The 16709-nt window shown below is 39.5% G+C and overlaps 1 protein-coding gene across 5 annotated transcripts in view; it reads right to left on the minus strand.

Moving 5' to 3' along the window:
* Window positions 1-752: 752 nt before the first annotated feature.
* The window catches only part of BBX (bobby sox homolog (Drosophila)), a 258107-nt gene continuing 242150 nt past the window's right edge, over window positions 753-16709 (minus strand). For 4 of the 5 annotated variants that reach the window (XM_004675232.2, XM_012732804.1, XM_012732812.1 and 1 more), the window contains 3 exons: window positions 12925-13119; window positions 10850-11039; window positions 753-6520 (listed from right to left, as the gene is read on the minus strand). In XM_004675232.2, the coding sequence (XP_004675289.1) occupies window positions 6433-6520; window positions 10850-11039; window positions 12925-13119 (473 nt within the window). In that variant the 3' untranslated portion in view covers window positions 753-6432. The remainder of the gene's footprint in view (window positions 6521-10849; window positions 11040-12924; window positions 13120-16709) is intronic. The other variant, XM_012732817.1, reaches the window with a different exon arrangement.

The following is a 16709-nucleotide window of genomic DNA, read 5'->3' on the forward strand; positions in this document are numbered from 1 at the left end:
CTAAAAAACTTAAAGATTCCAGACCTTACAAGTGTATTTTGAAGACTTAAATCTCTCTTGAATATTTAAAACCATCCAGAATAAAACCGGGAAGTTGACAATTACCATTCATTGAGCACTTACATTACAGGCCCCTTAATCCAATGTAAGGTCTATCACCATCACCACTTTCATAAGCGTGGTTCAGAAATGTTAAAACAAAAAGCCAGTGGGAAATGAGTGGAACCAGAATTTGAAGTCAAGCCTGTTAAAGCCTGTGATATAATTATACTATATACACAGTTATGATGTGTGCGTGCATCTGTGCATACTGTCCCAAAGGACAAAAGCATACCAAGTGTCAAAGGCCCAGCAACATTATATTCAGTAAGTCCCAGGCCTGAGATAATACTTCAGGTTACAAGCTAAATTACTGCCATGGTCTTGTTACAGTTCAGGGAAAGAAAAGATGTTCAGGTAACGCCTTTCAAAAGATGGTCCCCTGAAGATTCTTGGACCCAGCTGCAGCCCAAGGCTAGTCTTCTTGTGTCCAGCTAAATCCACTCCACACGTTAAAGAAAAACAAACTAGGCTGCTCGAACAAAAGTGAATTTCAGGCCAACAGTCTAGGGAAGACCATCATTTGACGTTCTGAAACAGCTGGCTTAGCTTCCTTTCACTCAAGTCTTTCCCCTACTGCTGTCAGTAGGGGCTATGGAAGGCACATGGTCTATGGCCAGTAGTGCGGATATAAAGAAATGTATTTAAAAGAATATCTTTAAAATATTTCAAATTTTTATTAAATATTTTATTCAGTTTAAGATCACAGTTAAAGTACTTTAGCATGTTATACACATGACTCACATGTGCAATTTTTAGAAATATCAAATTAAGTATAAGATTTTGAAGAAAGAAATTATATAAATGTGTATATTGACTTTTACTACACATACATCTAAGAAAGCAATAATTCTGTTGTACCATTAAGTGGAAATCATTTATTACATGGCATGTTTACACCAACTCTAAAGAGAACCAAGCCAATTTCTGAAAGCAAAAAAATGAGCGATTCATTCATGCTGAAACTGTCAACAGACTTAAGACCAGGTGGTCAAACAAGGCTGTTTAATTGGTGACATGTAAGTAAGCAATTTAAACCTATGAGAAAAGTTTATAATCTGGTATGTGGAATCTCAGGTGGTTTTAATTCTTTTGGGTGGGGGGGCAAATTCCTGAGAGCAAGAGACTTGTTGTATGCTAATGAAATGAGAAAAATGTTGCTGAGCACGCATGGAGCTCCAGATCACAAACCTTCCCTACCCCCAGTTCTGCACTAGTGTGAGGAGACAGGGGATACAAGCCAGCCCCTCCAGGGCTGCAGAATAAGATGGGTGTTAGTTCATGACACAGTCAGTCGTGTTTCTGTGATTCAGGTTAGAGTTTGTGAGGTAAGATTTGCAGGGCGGGTGGGAGGATTTAGAGGCATCGGATTAGGTCCAGTTACTCAGTAACCAGTTCTGGCCCAAGTTCTTAGGAAATCTTTGGAAGGAGTAGCAATGTTCACAACAACTAGTTCTGTGCATAAAAATCAATTTGAGGACAGGATCAATTTTGACCACATGCTGCAAACAAGGTAACAGTGGCCATAGAAATTTTAAGTATAAAGTATTCTCTTCAATGTGTTAGTATAAATCATATCACTACAAGTAAAATTTGCCAGAAGAAGAAACTCTCTTTTGTGTGTGCAGAAAATGTGTTGTGGTCTATATTTTTTAAAGGAAAGTGTAGCACAAATAGATGGAGGTATAAGAGGGGTTCAAATCTGTCTTGTTATTCACTCTTCTTACTTTTTTGTACTGAAATGTGAGAAAGATAATGTATCCTTTGAAAAGGATAGGGTCATTTAATATGGTATAATAAACTTAACATCACTTCCAAACTAAAGCACAGCAGTCCATCCAACCCTGAATACTTTACCAGATACATCTGGTAAGATGGACTAAATAATGGTTTCTTCTGTTAATATAATTATGATGTTAGTCAATCTAAATAACTTTAAAAAATCCCAAAACTTAAAAACAAAATTCAAATCTAATTCTTTGGGAATGTCTGTATAAATAAAAGTAACATCTAATTAACGATCTTTATAAGGTGCAAAACAAAGTCCTAAGTGGGGAGAGCTAAATTTTAATTTCCATCTAGCAGTCACTCTGAATACTTTATAGGTCAAATGTAATTATAGCATTTGCTTCTACTGCCCGTTTTCAGCAATACATTGTTCTGGAGAAGGCGGTTTGTGAAGCCAAAACACTGCAGTGGAAACTAATGGCACTGAAGGTAGAAGCAAAAAAGACAAACCTTTGAAACAGGACTTACTGACATAACTTTTAAAGCCGAGGTAGCCCATTTGGAGTGGCCTCACGCAAGGGCTCTGTGGAGCAGTGCAATCAAAGGTGAACCTCCTCAACAGCATCACATACACCTCAACTTTCCTTTACAAACGTCGACTCCAGGCCTCACGTGACTTCCTTCCTTTTTCCAACGAAGCATGGTGCTTCTTCTTTGCCGCAGGGACACTGGCCTGCAGCCGCTGGGCTCCAGAACACTTGGGTTTTGTACAGTAGTTCAGCAGACAGCATGGTCCCACTGCTTCACATTAATGCCAAATGCCAAACTCAGAACAGAGCTATTTGATACTCCCCATTGCCCGCCCTCCCCACAAAACACACTGTATAAGCAAAACTTCAGTTTTCAGCCTCTACTGGTTCTGTGTCAACATATAGTTTGCTCGAGATTTTACATAGGTGCAAATATTTCCATACGATGAGCCAAAGACTGTAGAGCGCAAACAAAATTCTCTATGACGCAGGTAGACGAGCATCTGACTTAGTAAGAAAATGACAGGGATTAATAAACATGTTGGATTCTACCCAACCAGGCCAGTTCAGATGCTTCCTTTTGTTCATTGTTTTCCATCCCTTTTTTCTCCAGCAGATTTACGGCAGGAACTAGAACAACAGTGATAACGTGGAGGGATCACGGCATGACTTCGGGACGGCACTGGTGGAAAGCTCATCTGACAGAAATACATGCACACATTTCTGATACTTGTGGGGAAAGTGTCAGAATTACAATAGTAGGATTTACCTTTGAAAAAAGGGTTTTAATGAATAACCATTTTGATTTAAAACTAACCTAATTTGGGGATAAGAACTTGTATCTTCAATGTGGCTGTGGGACATTTTTTCTTTCCTGATCTCATTACAGTATCCAAACAAATAAAAACTTAAAGGATGTCATACAGTATTTTTTCTTTCACTGAGCTTCTTAGAGCTGCAGCTTCAGTTACTATAATATACTCTACACACTTCAAAATTACATAGGAGATACCCAGAGTAACTAAATAAATAAAAGGCTAATGGAAACTGGAACAGTACTGTTGTCTCCATCTGAGACTAAATCATCCACTTCCAGCATCACAGAGAAGGGCTAGGACAATTTTTTTCAAAAGATTTATATACAGGTTTGAATACAGAAATTCAGGTTAAAAGCATAAATATTGATAATTTCAACTAAATTCAGAATGGTTTCAGAAAGATATGATACAACACTTTAGAATAAAACAAAGCAGAAGAGCATCATATTTTGGTTTGCTTGAGATATACATAAGGTGCAACAACTTTTTCTCTTGAGGATGCTTATGGGACAAGTGTTAGTGTAGATGGTGTTTGTTGGCAGATTAACGTACACACCATAGCAATATGATTTTCCAAAATAAAAAAGAACAAGAGAAATGAAATGAAAATGATAAATGGGGGGAGGGGGTACTACATGTTGGTCTGAAATACTTGTGCTAACAAATGTTACCTGAAAATACCAACACCCCGTCCAGTGGAGTCAGGGCAAGAGAAAAGCACTATTATTGAAATCAAGACTTGACTCAGAGAAACGACAAGGCGAGTGTCTAAAGGACTATAAAGCTTTGCAGGATTTCTGCTACTCTCAGTGCCTAACCGCTTAAAAATTAAGCATTTCTACAAAAAGGTTTTTTTAATTATTTGAAAACAGTCATATCCAGTAGGTTGCCCTCCCACCCCTACCCCTGACTAAGGGAAAAGCCACTGAGGTTTAGGAAAAGCAGATCAAGTAAGATATTAATCACATAGAAAAAAGTAATCTTGTTTTGCTTCTTTTTAAAAAAAAGGTCCCATGAATATACAGCAATTTCTTAAGGAACTCTAGTGAAATGTAATCGGAGGACTGAAGGAGGGTGCTCTGGCAAAAATAGATCTATTCTAACGCGTCCTAGAGAACGACAAGTCAGTACCACTGCCCAGGTGCATGGGCCGCACCAGATGATATTTGATGTTGGGTCCGTTTTTGGGATTTCAGCTAATTATAATTTTTAAATCACTGCTTGCAAGTGGTCCAAAACACCAACAGCCACCAACTTCGGGCCCCAGCCACTTACAAACATTCATTTTGTGTTTTGAAATTTAGAAAACACTAATAAAAGAGCATCATAGTAAGCACGTTATGCTAAAACCTGGGGCTGCTGACCTGGTTTATTTTCTCTGTGAATGGGGCTAAGCTTTACCCTCTGATTATCCCTGCTCACTAATTCCTTCTTCCTCCATGCCAACAATTAGTTTACATTTTGAGGACACCATTCTAACACTCTGCTGCCCTCTTTACCTGCTTAAAAAAAAAAATCTCTATTTTCTTTTTCAATTCTGTTAGTATGTTGTACATATTTTTCAGCACCGAAACTGAAGTAATATCTACAACCACAAAAAGCTAAACCTAGTCAGTACTAATAGAGTCATTTTTTTTGTATGGCTATTAGGTCAAATTATGATTAGAAAAAAAATCATTACAATTCAGTCAAGTATAAATAAGAAAGCTAGATAAAACCTTGTAAACTGTCACCATTTAGAGATCTAGTCCAAAAGCTTCAAACTCCAACTAATGCTATCAAAAATTCAGCCAGTTTGAAAACCAATAAAAATTATTGCTGGAATCCAATAATTAAAATTTGGTAGTTTGTGCTGTGATGCAAGAGTGGGGAAATACTTTGTGCTATGGAACAAATACCCTGTAAAATCTGTGGCCTCAGACTAATTTTGATTTATCACTGTGCATCTGTTGCTAGGAAACAAGACACTGTGAACATCAGGTGGTTAAGTCAATATGTTGAATGTTCTAAGCCAGTTAATCCATTTGGCACTGGCATATGTATGGTTGGTTTTATGTTCAAAAACAACAAAACACTAAAAGGAAAGAGAAACTTGCAGGTGGATCTGTGACTAAGAGTTCCACTCTGGTCAGGCACACCTCCATCATCATTTTCCTCCCTACCTCCTTTCACAACACAAACTCAAAATGGCTCTAGAAACTTGCAGTGCCAATTAGGCTGTGCATAGCAATTGCTACCCGTCCAGTCTGTCTGGGGTGGATGTAAAAGATCTGCAGCTCAAAGTCCACATGAAGTGAGTGTCTTCAATGTGTTCAGAATAGTGAAGTAATACTAAGGTCACTTCTGAATAATAGTTCTCTTATTTTTGTTTGTTTGCTTGTATGAACGATCCACTGGTCACTTGACCCCTGTGTAAAAATAAAAGAATCCTCAAGGCATGAAAACATCAGTAATCTGTAATCTGCAGGACACTTCCCCTGTCTGGGAAAATATTTGCCATAATTTGCCCCAAGCAAATTCTCCTTGGTCACCCAAGGCTAAGAAAAGAATTCAGCTTGGAAGAATTGTAATTTTTTTTTCTCTATTTTTTGCCAGCAAACTACCACTCTGGTGGCAAATAGAAAAGTGCAGAATATATGGACCACGAGGCCGAGCACACCGCTAACAATGGTACACCTGCCTGCCCGTGCTGCTTGGGAGTCTCTGGAACAGGCTTTTTAATATTACTCTACAATATAAATGTAGGTATAACCTATTATATAAACCATCTTAGAACTTAAATCTCCATGTACAAAAAAGACTAAGAATATCTAATAATAACTAGTGCAGTGCGTCAGGTTTTTTTTTGTTTGTTTTTTTGTTTGTTTTTGTTTTGAAAGAATAACTAGGTAATATACGAAACTAGTTTCACTCTCTCTGGTTGGTAAAAGAGATGCTGGATGAGCTACAGTAAAGGCAGCCTTTTACCAAGTTACCACCTATTACCGTCAAAAGCCTTCAATAGAAAGCAAAGCTCCAGGAGCGTTCTGTTTCTGCTCAGTATCAGACAGATAACATCACCCTCAAAGAATCTGGGTTCCGAAAGAACAAACTGGCCCAGGATGCTAACTTCTGCTTCAAGTGAATCTGGGCCATGTTGGGCAACAAGCACTTGTTTGCAGTCTGTATTTCCCACCACATGGACTCACTAGCATCCCTCGGTAAAGACAAGGCTAGGGTAGTAGGTAAAGCACAACGTTTTACAATGACACAGCGCTTCACTGGTCAGCGCAGGAAATAAGTACAGGAGCCTGTGGCATTTCTTTTGGCTGTCCATCATGTGTGAGCGGAGTAGATCTCTGACCTCTGCAAAACAAGAGGAAGGGAGAAAAGAAAAGCGCTTATTCAGAGTACAACATGAGAAAGAAGCCAGGATGATGGATAACTAACACAAGCTTTCCAAAGTCTACTGAATAGCTACTGCAGACTTAAATACTTAGGCTTCTTAAAGCTACTTTTCTCCTTCACATTTTTAAAAAAGAATTTATCTCAATTCCTTTCATACAGCTCAGTAATATACTTTATCCCCAACCTACCACCTCTATTTTGTAGAGATGAAACCTCTGGCACCCAGAAATTTGGGGAAATTCCCAGAGAAATGAGAACCTTTCAGTTGAAGGCTATGGGTTTGCAACAACAACTTCCTCTTGATCCACTGATAAAACAAATGATGAGCTGCCTGAGGGGAAAACTCACCTATACTAATTGATAACTACCAGACTCATTTCTCTATGTATCTAATAATAAACCTAATTTAAACACTATAAAGACAAATAAAAGCAATAATCCTGGAAGAAAGAGCTGGAGGACAACTCTTAAAAAATGAATGCAAAGAAAGTCATGAAACACTCTTAAGGTTTTACAGGCATGTGGAGAGGGGAAGAAGGCCAATTACCAACTCTGAATTTTACCTTCTTTCTTTTTTTAGGTATGGACTGTTTCACCAATTAGCACGTCATTCCTGCTGCACAAGAGCCACACTAATCTTTTCTGTATGAGCCAATGAGTGTATGCACTGTTAGGGTGAGTGCTGAGTCTCTGATTTCAGAGTCTGAGAAAATCCAGTCAATGTGGGTCAAAATCAGCATGTACCTAGGACACTAGAGGAGACCCGAACTCTTATGGAAATTCCCATCATTCTTATTCTAAAAAGTGAGGCTTGGGACACGCCCAATAGCCTTACACACCTCTGGCTCACAACCCTAGCCAGCGACTGCCAGGGTTTCAAAGGTTTAGTCTTTCAATGTCTTTTTCCGACTGTGAAGAATTTTTTAAGATTCAAATGATACCTACTACTCCACTACTTGATCACTATATCCATTTCTTTCCTTGATGTACAAAAAGAAAAATAACGTAGGAAAATTACAACATTTGGGAATTTCAGAATTTGGTGATCACTTAACAGTCTAAGTAGGGTTTTAGGAAAACAAAACATGTGTTACAATCAAACCTCTGGATTAATCTGTTTATTCATGCAGGGATGCTGTAAGAACCAACTGTTTATATGCTCAACTACTTGTTCAAGAAAAGTAAAATGAAAATGCTATTTTTTTTAACCTTATAGGTTGAATGTGAAATAGTGCTGCAAAAGCCAAAAGAATTTTAATAAGTATTGGAAAAGGAAACAATAATAAAGAAAAAAATAGCAAAAGGTAATAAGGAAACAACAATAAAGAAAAAAAATAGCAAAAGGTAATAAGAAGCACAACATGAAAAAAAGAATGAGAACAAGTGTGATAAAAGACCAGTTCATCAATAAAGAAAAGAAAAGGGATCACTGCATGGTGTGGCTGGAACCAACTGAAGGCTTCAGAGCCCTCAGAGCGTGACTCTCCAGGTCTCTACGACATGCTAGACAGAGGCTTCTCAACAGCATGCCTGGGAAGGCAAAAATAATGGAGTTCAAGCCTTAGTTCAAATCTTGACGCTACAGCTGCGTGCTCTTAGCAAGTTAACCATTTCTGCCATCATTTCATGGGAATGAAAGAAACCTAATAGCGGGGCTGGTTTTAGAGTTAAGTGTAATGATTTTTCCTCCTTATAAAACTCCTACTAAATAAACAGACTCTCAAAGGTTTATTCCATCTTCCTATTCCTGCGTTTTGTAAAACTCCCATCCTATGTTGGGTTTCTATACCTAAGAGTGCAAGTAATATATTTTCTTCCCTTAATTGTATCACTCACCCTCTAAATTATGAACCAAGGTGATGCCTATGCAGTAATTAATTGATTTACAGCACAGGTAAATTACATTAAGTCTATAGGTAGAGCACAGGCTGGTAGTTCTGCATTAACAGGTAAGAGTTAAAGTTACAACTAAGATTTCCCAGGAGTCTTTGTCTTTGTAAGATATTAAGAACACTGACCATTTGTTTAATTGATAGGGAAATTCTAGTCAGCAATATTATTCTATCTAATGGGAAGTTCTTTTTTTTTTTAAAGAACAGTTACTCACACCATTTTTTCTACTCTAGCTAATAAGTAAGGCAGTCAAATGTCAAGAACACCTCATTTACTCATTCATTTGTTCATTCAACCGTTGATTATCATGGGAACTAAGAATGTATATTTTGCTTTTCAAATATAGTAAGAGACAGAAGCATTAACAAATTACACCCAGTGCAGCAGCTGTGCTAACAGAGGTGTGTGTTGTGAGTGGGGGGCTTCAGGAGAGGGCTGGGAGAAGAGACAAAGCACAGGAGCCAGGAGCAGCAGCAGTTCATGAGGACGGATAAAGCACCGGACAGGAGCAAGCGATTCCACATGCCTGCAGAGCAGGAGGAGGGGTGGTGGTGGCGGTGACATCTGCTGAGGCTTTCTGCCGTTGTAAATGGGAAGTTTGAAAGGCTGGTTAACGGAGCACTGGAGGGCTGCAGCCATCTTTAGAAAGGAATGCTGGCAGCAGCAAAGGTAACTACAGAAGCCCATTCTGAACCTCCAATGACAATCTTCCCTCAGAATTCTAATATTCTAATGGACATAATTCAGAGGCCCCCTTAGTAACACAAAGGCACATACTAAACTCTTTGGGCATGCATAAAGTGTGTCCTCTGACTCAACTGTAAACGCCAAGAGCGGAGAAGGGTTTATGCATTACCTTCCTCAGACTTAAGCAATGTCTATCAGAATTCAACAACGTCTATCAGAGTTCACCTGTTATTAGGGACTTGTGGTTTACATGTGAAAAGGGAAGTGACTTCATTTTTATATATATCTAGAGGCTATTTGTGAGGAAACTCTAATAAAACTGTAATGTGACTGGTAAAGAGCAAGAAGCAACAAAGCGTACATCAGGATCTCCTACCAATGGAGGTGGGAAAGGAGAGTGGAGCCTGACAGGTGGGTATACAAACTGTAGATCTCAAGCACTTCTGTGCTGAAGAAGCTTGTCTAAGAAGCAGTTCAACTGTGTTATGGTAAGCCACTTTATTTTTTTTTTTAAGATTTATTTATTTATTTATGGATACAGAACTGTGGTACAGGCCAGAGGTGCAAGGGCAGTGAGAGGATTCACCAGAGATAGAGTAGGGAGTAGAACAGGCAGACCAATGAGGTACACTGCTGAGGGGAGCAGTGGGCGGGTCAGGAGAGGTCTTGCACCATGTGGATCACCTCTGGGGTGGGGATCGAACTCACAGGAGTTACTGCAGCTCACTTGCCGTGCTGAGCTTTAGCCCAATGCTCCACCAGGGAGGGCCTGTGGCAAAGCCACTTTCAATAAAAATAGGAACTACCTGAATTCACAAAAGGGTTTGTTTATCTTTCCAAAGGACCCGTTAAGTAGCAGAAAACCCCACTTACACACTTAGAACTTACTATATACGTTCCTTGGGGAATTATTGAGTTCAAATGGCTTTCAACATCTATGAGCTAATCCTATCTTTACAACTTTGTGGTTGTTTGGGCTATCATTATGATGGATCTAAGATGCAAAAACCGAGGACGCAGAGATAAATTACTTCATAGCAAATACAGAGTTGAAGAAAAAGCCAAGTGTCTTCCACCAGTCATGATATCCTACCCCAGGCCCCTTTAGTCCCCACAATTACGATGTCTTGTTCTGTTGGCACCATGGCCATGAACACCATCCTTAGTGGGTTGTTTACCACCTGCTAGCCCTAGGACATTAGATTTATTTCATATAAAATCTCCAGGAAGTTATCACTTAGGCCCCATTTTATAGGAGAAAAAAAAAAATTCAGAGTAGAGATGTATGAGCTTGTTCACAAGCTTGGTGCTTGCAGAGATAGAGCAAGGACTCACCAACCCAAGCTGAGACCTGGCCTCAAAGTTCACATTCAATCATAAGACAACACTGCTCTTCTGCTGTGGGGCTTTGTGTAGAAATGGAGTTTAGCCACAGAAAAATGTATTCAAAATAAATAAAATACCTGGCTGGCTACATTTCTGTATATATTTTTACACTGCAATTAGCACTACACCTATTACTTTTGTTAACATCTGACATAAAAATCCTCTTGAACTAAGATTCACGAATCCTAACGCACTGTGAAATTGTCCGAATCGTGTCAGGAAGGATGGTTTGGGTTTCTGCACCTTTTTCCATGTTCCGTGGAGGGAGTGAAACCCTAGAGGAGGCCCTGAGCCCGTGGGGCCAGGGTCCCCACCACTGACCTGTGTACATTCTCCATGGCAGCCACCTCAGCCAGCGCAGCAAGGCTAAAGAACGCAGACACGGCCGGCATCTCTGGAGTGCTGCTCCGCGTGTCTGCAGCCTCCGAGCACTTGTGCGGACACTCGTCATGGCAGCCAGTCTCCATTACTTTGGGGAGACTCCGCAGCAGTCGCTCCTTTGGTTTGTCATCTGTAACAAAAGGGAAATTCATCACAAGAGAATCACTCTGTTCTCTCCAGAGAAGAGACCCATAGAAAACTGCACCAGACAATGTGAAATGAGCTAATATTCTTTACTGTTCACTTTTGTCATCCAACAAATATTAAGGCTTTTACAGAATCTCTTCTTCCACGATAATAAAACTCTTTTATTAAGCTCAGTGGCAACTGTGGGCAGTGCTGAAGCTGAGCAGAAAAGAAGATGTGTTTTATCCAAGGTCAAAGAAGAGGCATTGTAGTGAAGAGAAGAAAGGTTTTGGTAAAATAAAACCCAAGTGACTTCTGCAGACGGGCTGTCTATAAGAAGGTTCTTAAGTGATCCAACATTTCTGATGGAGCCATAGCTTTTTCTACTATGGCAACCTGGACACTTGGTATCACAACACTCAGGGTAACCTAAACTAATTGTATGAGATCCATCAATCTCGATGAGATCCCAACATGTTATTATTATTGTTATTATTTTTTATTCTGAAACCTAGCAGAAGTATGGCAAAGGGCCCACTGGCATTAATGAAGAGGTGGCTGAAATGCTAGTAAATATTCATTAATAATGGAAATGAGTACAGTTTCATAATAGGTAGCCATTATACAGAAGGAATCCTTATCATGGTTTTAAAATATTTTGAATATAGAAAGCACGGTTAAAAGTTGTTAAATGTCATGTATTAAGATACAAAAATGTTAGGTACTTTTCTACATAAAAAGGAGTATTTTCCAAAGTCTTTCATTCTTCCTACAGGTGAAAATATCTCTAATAGGCTATGAGATGGAAATCATAGAACAGAACCTGGAGGGAAGGGCCTGCTGAACTAAAAATCGGGGCAACTAATCCTTGTCCAGAAGCTGACTAGTGAATGTACACAGCAACAAAATTTCCTCTTTTAGCACTACCTCTTACATGATAGGGTAAAAGTGAGAATCTTTAATAGTTTATGGTTTTAATGACCTACAAAACACAAGAAAAAGTATGCAACATTCACGAGTAATTTTATATCAATAAATAATCTCTATTAACAACTAGATTAATCCAAATCACATACTTATAAATCACTCTCAAAAAGGTCTCTCTTAAATATTTCTTTCTATGTGTAGAAGAAGTCATTGAAAGGCCTTGATGTTATCCTGAAAACTGGACTAAGTAGCAAGAGGAAAACTTCCTTCAGGGCTAACAGAATGAGACACGAAGTGCTGAAAGGCAGGATGACTACTTATGTTGGTGCTCAGTATCTTGTTCTTCACTTAGGCCTCAAGGCAACTCTGCTTTCCCAGAAGCCACTATAAACAGCAAACAGACGGCAATCCACAAAATGCAGAAATAGAAAATGGAGACTATTTCTGCAAGTTAAGATTTAGTTAAGGAATAAACTAGAGAACTAAAGAAATCCAGAGGCACCGACAGACTCCCATAGTGGTCTGAATCAGCTTCAAGGACATGCCGAATGCTTTCGTAATCCACTGGTTTAAATACTGATAATCAGGTTTGCAGTGACTTGAATAGTGAACTATGGAGAAACACCCACTTGTCCATTATTTTTAAAAGTCTAGGATCTCTGAAAATTTATTTAATTCAAACTGTGTACAAGCTAGAAAGGACTATGAAGCTGATAGTCCTAAAAATTACCTTTTCTTCCTAAGAATTCCAGATATGCCCTTTTAAAGAGATATGATTTTAACACATGAAATAAAACGTGCACAGAGGTCTGTAGATAACTAGCTCTCAAGGAGAAGCACAGCAAGAGTATCACTATGACCAAACCCACAGAACAGATCCATTTTTCAGATGGCTTATAGTCATTCACTGGCCAGTGTGGTCACAAAGCTCGCCTGCTCTGTCTCAAACTCCCTCTTCTTACCCAAAGTACCTCCTGCTGGTGATACCCGGCCATCTGCTGTCCTGACAAGGTGTGTGATCTTGGTTTTCCTTGCTTTTCTCTTTTGGCTGCCCACCAAGGGTTCCTGCGTTGTTGGCTCTGGAGTGTTGGGAATTGACAGGGCATTTTTAACCTTATGAGCAGGCTCTATGGTGTTTTTGTCTTCTGAAAATATGGCTGAAATAGGACAAACCATACATAGTTACACAGAGAAACACAAAGCCCCAACTTTGCTATGAGAAGGAAACATTTCTAAATGCCTGGCATACCTGAAAGGGAAAATTACATCCAGAAATTTACATAACATTGATAGAAAAAAGAAATAAAATGTTGCCCATAATGTTAAATACACTGATATCTTAACAAAATTAAGACGCTCTCTCTCTTTCACCAGAATACTGAACCAAGAGACCATTGAAGTAACACATTCTAAGTGTTTTCTTGAAGACTGGCGGAAATAATAGTGTATTTACATAAGATCCTTTGGAGTGTTGGCCTGGAGAGGATGATTAAAGACATTTTTCTTCTTCTAGGGAGTATGAGATTAAATATGTTATGGTTGGCATATTTGTTTTCAATCACCAGGTTGGACTCATCAAAAAAGAAAAGTGAGGTCTGATATGCTGTGCATGCCGACGGCTCAGGGGGACATGAATCACAGGTGAAATATGTAAGGGAACTGAATCCCCTTCACTGAATTTTGGGGTCAGATTTATGTGCTTTAGGGAGACAAGTGAATGAGACCACGGTCAGCCAGGCTAGTGAAGAGGTTAATTTTAGATATCCTAATTGCAGCTGTAGTAGCATCAGCACATCAGTTAGAAGCACATGCTTTTATCCAAAGAATCTCTGTATCAAGAGACAGGAGCATACTTGATTCTAGATCCTGGTAAGGGAAAAACAAGTCATCACCAGAGTGGCAGGGATAGGAAGAGCACTTCCTTAGCTAGCACTGCTGGGGTTTCTGGTGAGTTAGTTTCATTTCTTTTCAATGGTTGCTCCTTTTCTTGTATTCCAAATTAACTAAGAAAAACAGTGGAAAGAAGTGCCAAGGGAACAGTTACAAAGGACTGTAACTGGGAGGTGTGGCTCAGGCCTGAGATGTGCAGGCCTTAGCAGTACTGTAGGGGCCCGCCCTGGTGGCACGACAGGTTAAAGCGCAGTATCATGAAGCTAGCTGCAATTGCTTCAGAACGAGTTTGATCCCCAGCCAGGGAGATGACCCCCATGGCGCGGCAGACCTGTCCTGTCTCACCCACTGCTCCCCTCAGCAGTGCACTTCATCGATCTGCCTGTTCTGCTCCCCACTCAGACACTGGTGAAGCCTCTCACCGGCCCTGCACCTCTGGCCTGTACCCCAGTTCTGTATGCATAAATAAATAAACCTTACAAAAAAGTAGTTTAGGAAGATTGGGGTTAGAGGGAGCTCAGAAACCAGCAGGCACGGGGCCTGGGATACTGGGCAGGCTTACTAGACAGCAGACACCAAAGGCACTCAAGTCCCAGAGCCTGGTGTACTTACTGGGAGCAGCAAAGGAGTGACTTAGGTTGTAGATGAGGTGGCAAGAGGCAAAAAAGTAGAAGACACTGGGAGCTATGGATCTATGGATCATTACAAAGGAGGCAATGCCACCCATCTAGATGTCATCTTCTCAATGCCCACTGTGTTGGAGCGACAGGTATCATGGGGCCTACAGACTGTCCACATTTCAAAAAGACATAAAAATGTAGTCCGGCTAGTGTTTGGAAGAGTGGTATTGAGGGTCTTGCTCCAAGGAGCACTCCCAGAACACTGCCCCATTTGGCAGCCTCAACAGTCTGTAGGGTCAGCACGCAGGCTGAACCTAAGACAGAAGAATTGGGGATGGCAATTAAGTCAAAGTAGTAATTATCTCCAAGAGAGCAGCAGATCTGAGTTGAGCAACATCAGCAAAGCAAGCAAAGGTTTGGTGGTGAGAGAGAAGAAATGGGAAAAGTTCAGAAAAGGAAAAAGGTCGATGGTTGAGAAGTGACACACCAAGCCAGGCCTTTTTTTTTACCTTCTTGACAAACAGAAATGTGAGAAAAAGAAAAGTTTTGTTCTCTGAAAACAAATTAGTCATTTCTTTTTCAGCTTTTAATTGAACACACAAAACTAGCCAAGCACTGAAAAACAAGTCCTTAGGGCTCATTTTTACATTCCACAATCATCATAACATGCTTGGGGTGTATCATCTGAGAGCCATAATGTGAGCTCATTCCTGCAGCAACATTAGGAATGTGTTCATAGGAGACTATCTTGTTTTCCAAACTCTGCTCCCAAAATGTGGGTATGTTTTTAAGGTAGCAGCACTGAGGTACCACAGGAGGCCATAAGAGTGCTCCAGTCATGAATTCACATTTCAACAAGGGAATCAAACTTGCACTGAAATTATTATAGCCAAATCTGGAATCTCATTGCCTTTGGTTGGGTTCCCATGGGCTAGAAAAGCATTCAGATGCTGAATGGAACACAGGAAAAAGAATAAAATGAATGAGCCTTATCTAAAACCCTACGAGACTGGTTAAAGTGATACAGCAACGTCAATCTAGTGGAAAGCGATCCAGTTAGCCTGAGTGCTATGGAGCTTGTTTGAGGATCTAACCATAAAACCAACTTTTCTCATCTGTAAATAGATTTATACATTGCAGAGAAACTAATCTTATGCAGACTCCTACTGTGAGATTTTGGTTTTTTCCTTTTCTTGTAAGATGACATTTATAGTTTCAAAGACAAATGAGAGTATGCTCAAAAATCAAAACTTCTAGTAGCACCATGCTTTGATAAAAAGTGTCCTGGCTTCTTTCCTCCTGCTCCCGTTGGCGAGGCTTCAATTCCATATCATGTATTTGGGGCTAATAAGCTCTATTTAACTGATCTGGGACAGCTGCCAAGATTAGTTTTACAAAATACAAACACACACATAAAAAGACCCTCTAAAAAACTATAAGCACTATTAATGATTAATTAGCATTATCATCATTGTTATTACCATTATAAACTTCAGGCTTAAGTATAAGCATATGTCACCAAAATTAGGTGGAAAGGATAAATACAGTAGCAGAGGTAAACAGCCTTGGCTCATCTGAAAATTTTACTTTGAATTTTAGGCCACAAGCTATCTTTTTTTATGCTTATGATAAAGAAAAAGGTCTAGATAATTCACAAAGAATATAGTCACCACCTGAACAAGTCAATATTGGGGATGGTATGAAAATAAACAAACAAACAAACAAAAATCAAGAAATGACTTCAGTGGGTTTGAATTTTTAAAAAAGCATAGAAAATGCATAAAACATTCTAAGTTAGCATTTACCTCAGATGTTTTACTAAACTCCAAAAGATTTCTTATATTTTGGGGGGAAAAGATGGATTGCAAGCCAATTAAACTCAGGGTGGTATAAAGAAAGCAAGTGAGATTTAAGCCAACTACCTTACCAGAAGTTAGAAATAGCTAACAGCTGCATCGTCTCAGTTGCACCAACATTTCTATTACAGGCATTAGATACAAACAGTTCCTCTCTAATCTTTGTCCAGAACAGCTTACATGAGCTAAAATTATACTGATTATGGCTTCATTTTCTGTCCTTATACATTACCTCCAATGTGAAGTTTTAATAAGCATTGACATGACCACAGGTGAGAAAGATGATAAAGAAAAGAGCCTAGCTAATTCACAATGCACATAGTCACCACCTGAACAAGTTAATGTTGGCGATGGTATGAAAATAAACAAAAAAGGTCACAA

The sequence above is a fragment of the Condylura cristata genome, unplaced genomic scaffold (genome assembly GCF_000260355.1).
Source record: "Condylura cristata isolate star-nosed mole 26May11 unplaced genomic scaffold, ConCri1.0 scaffold00003, whole genome shotgun sequence".
Lineage (NCBI taxonomy): Eukaryota > Metazoa > Chordata > Mammalia > Eulipotyphla > Talpidae > Condylura > Condylura cristata.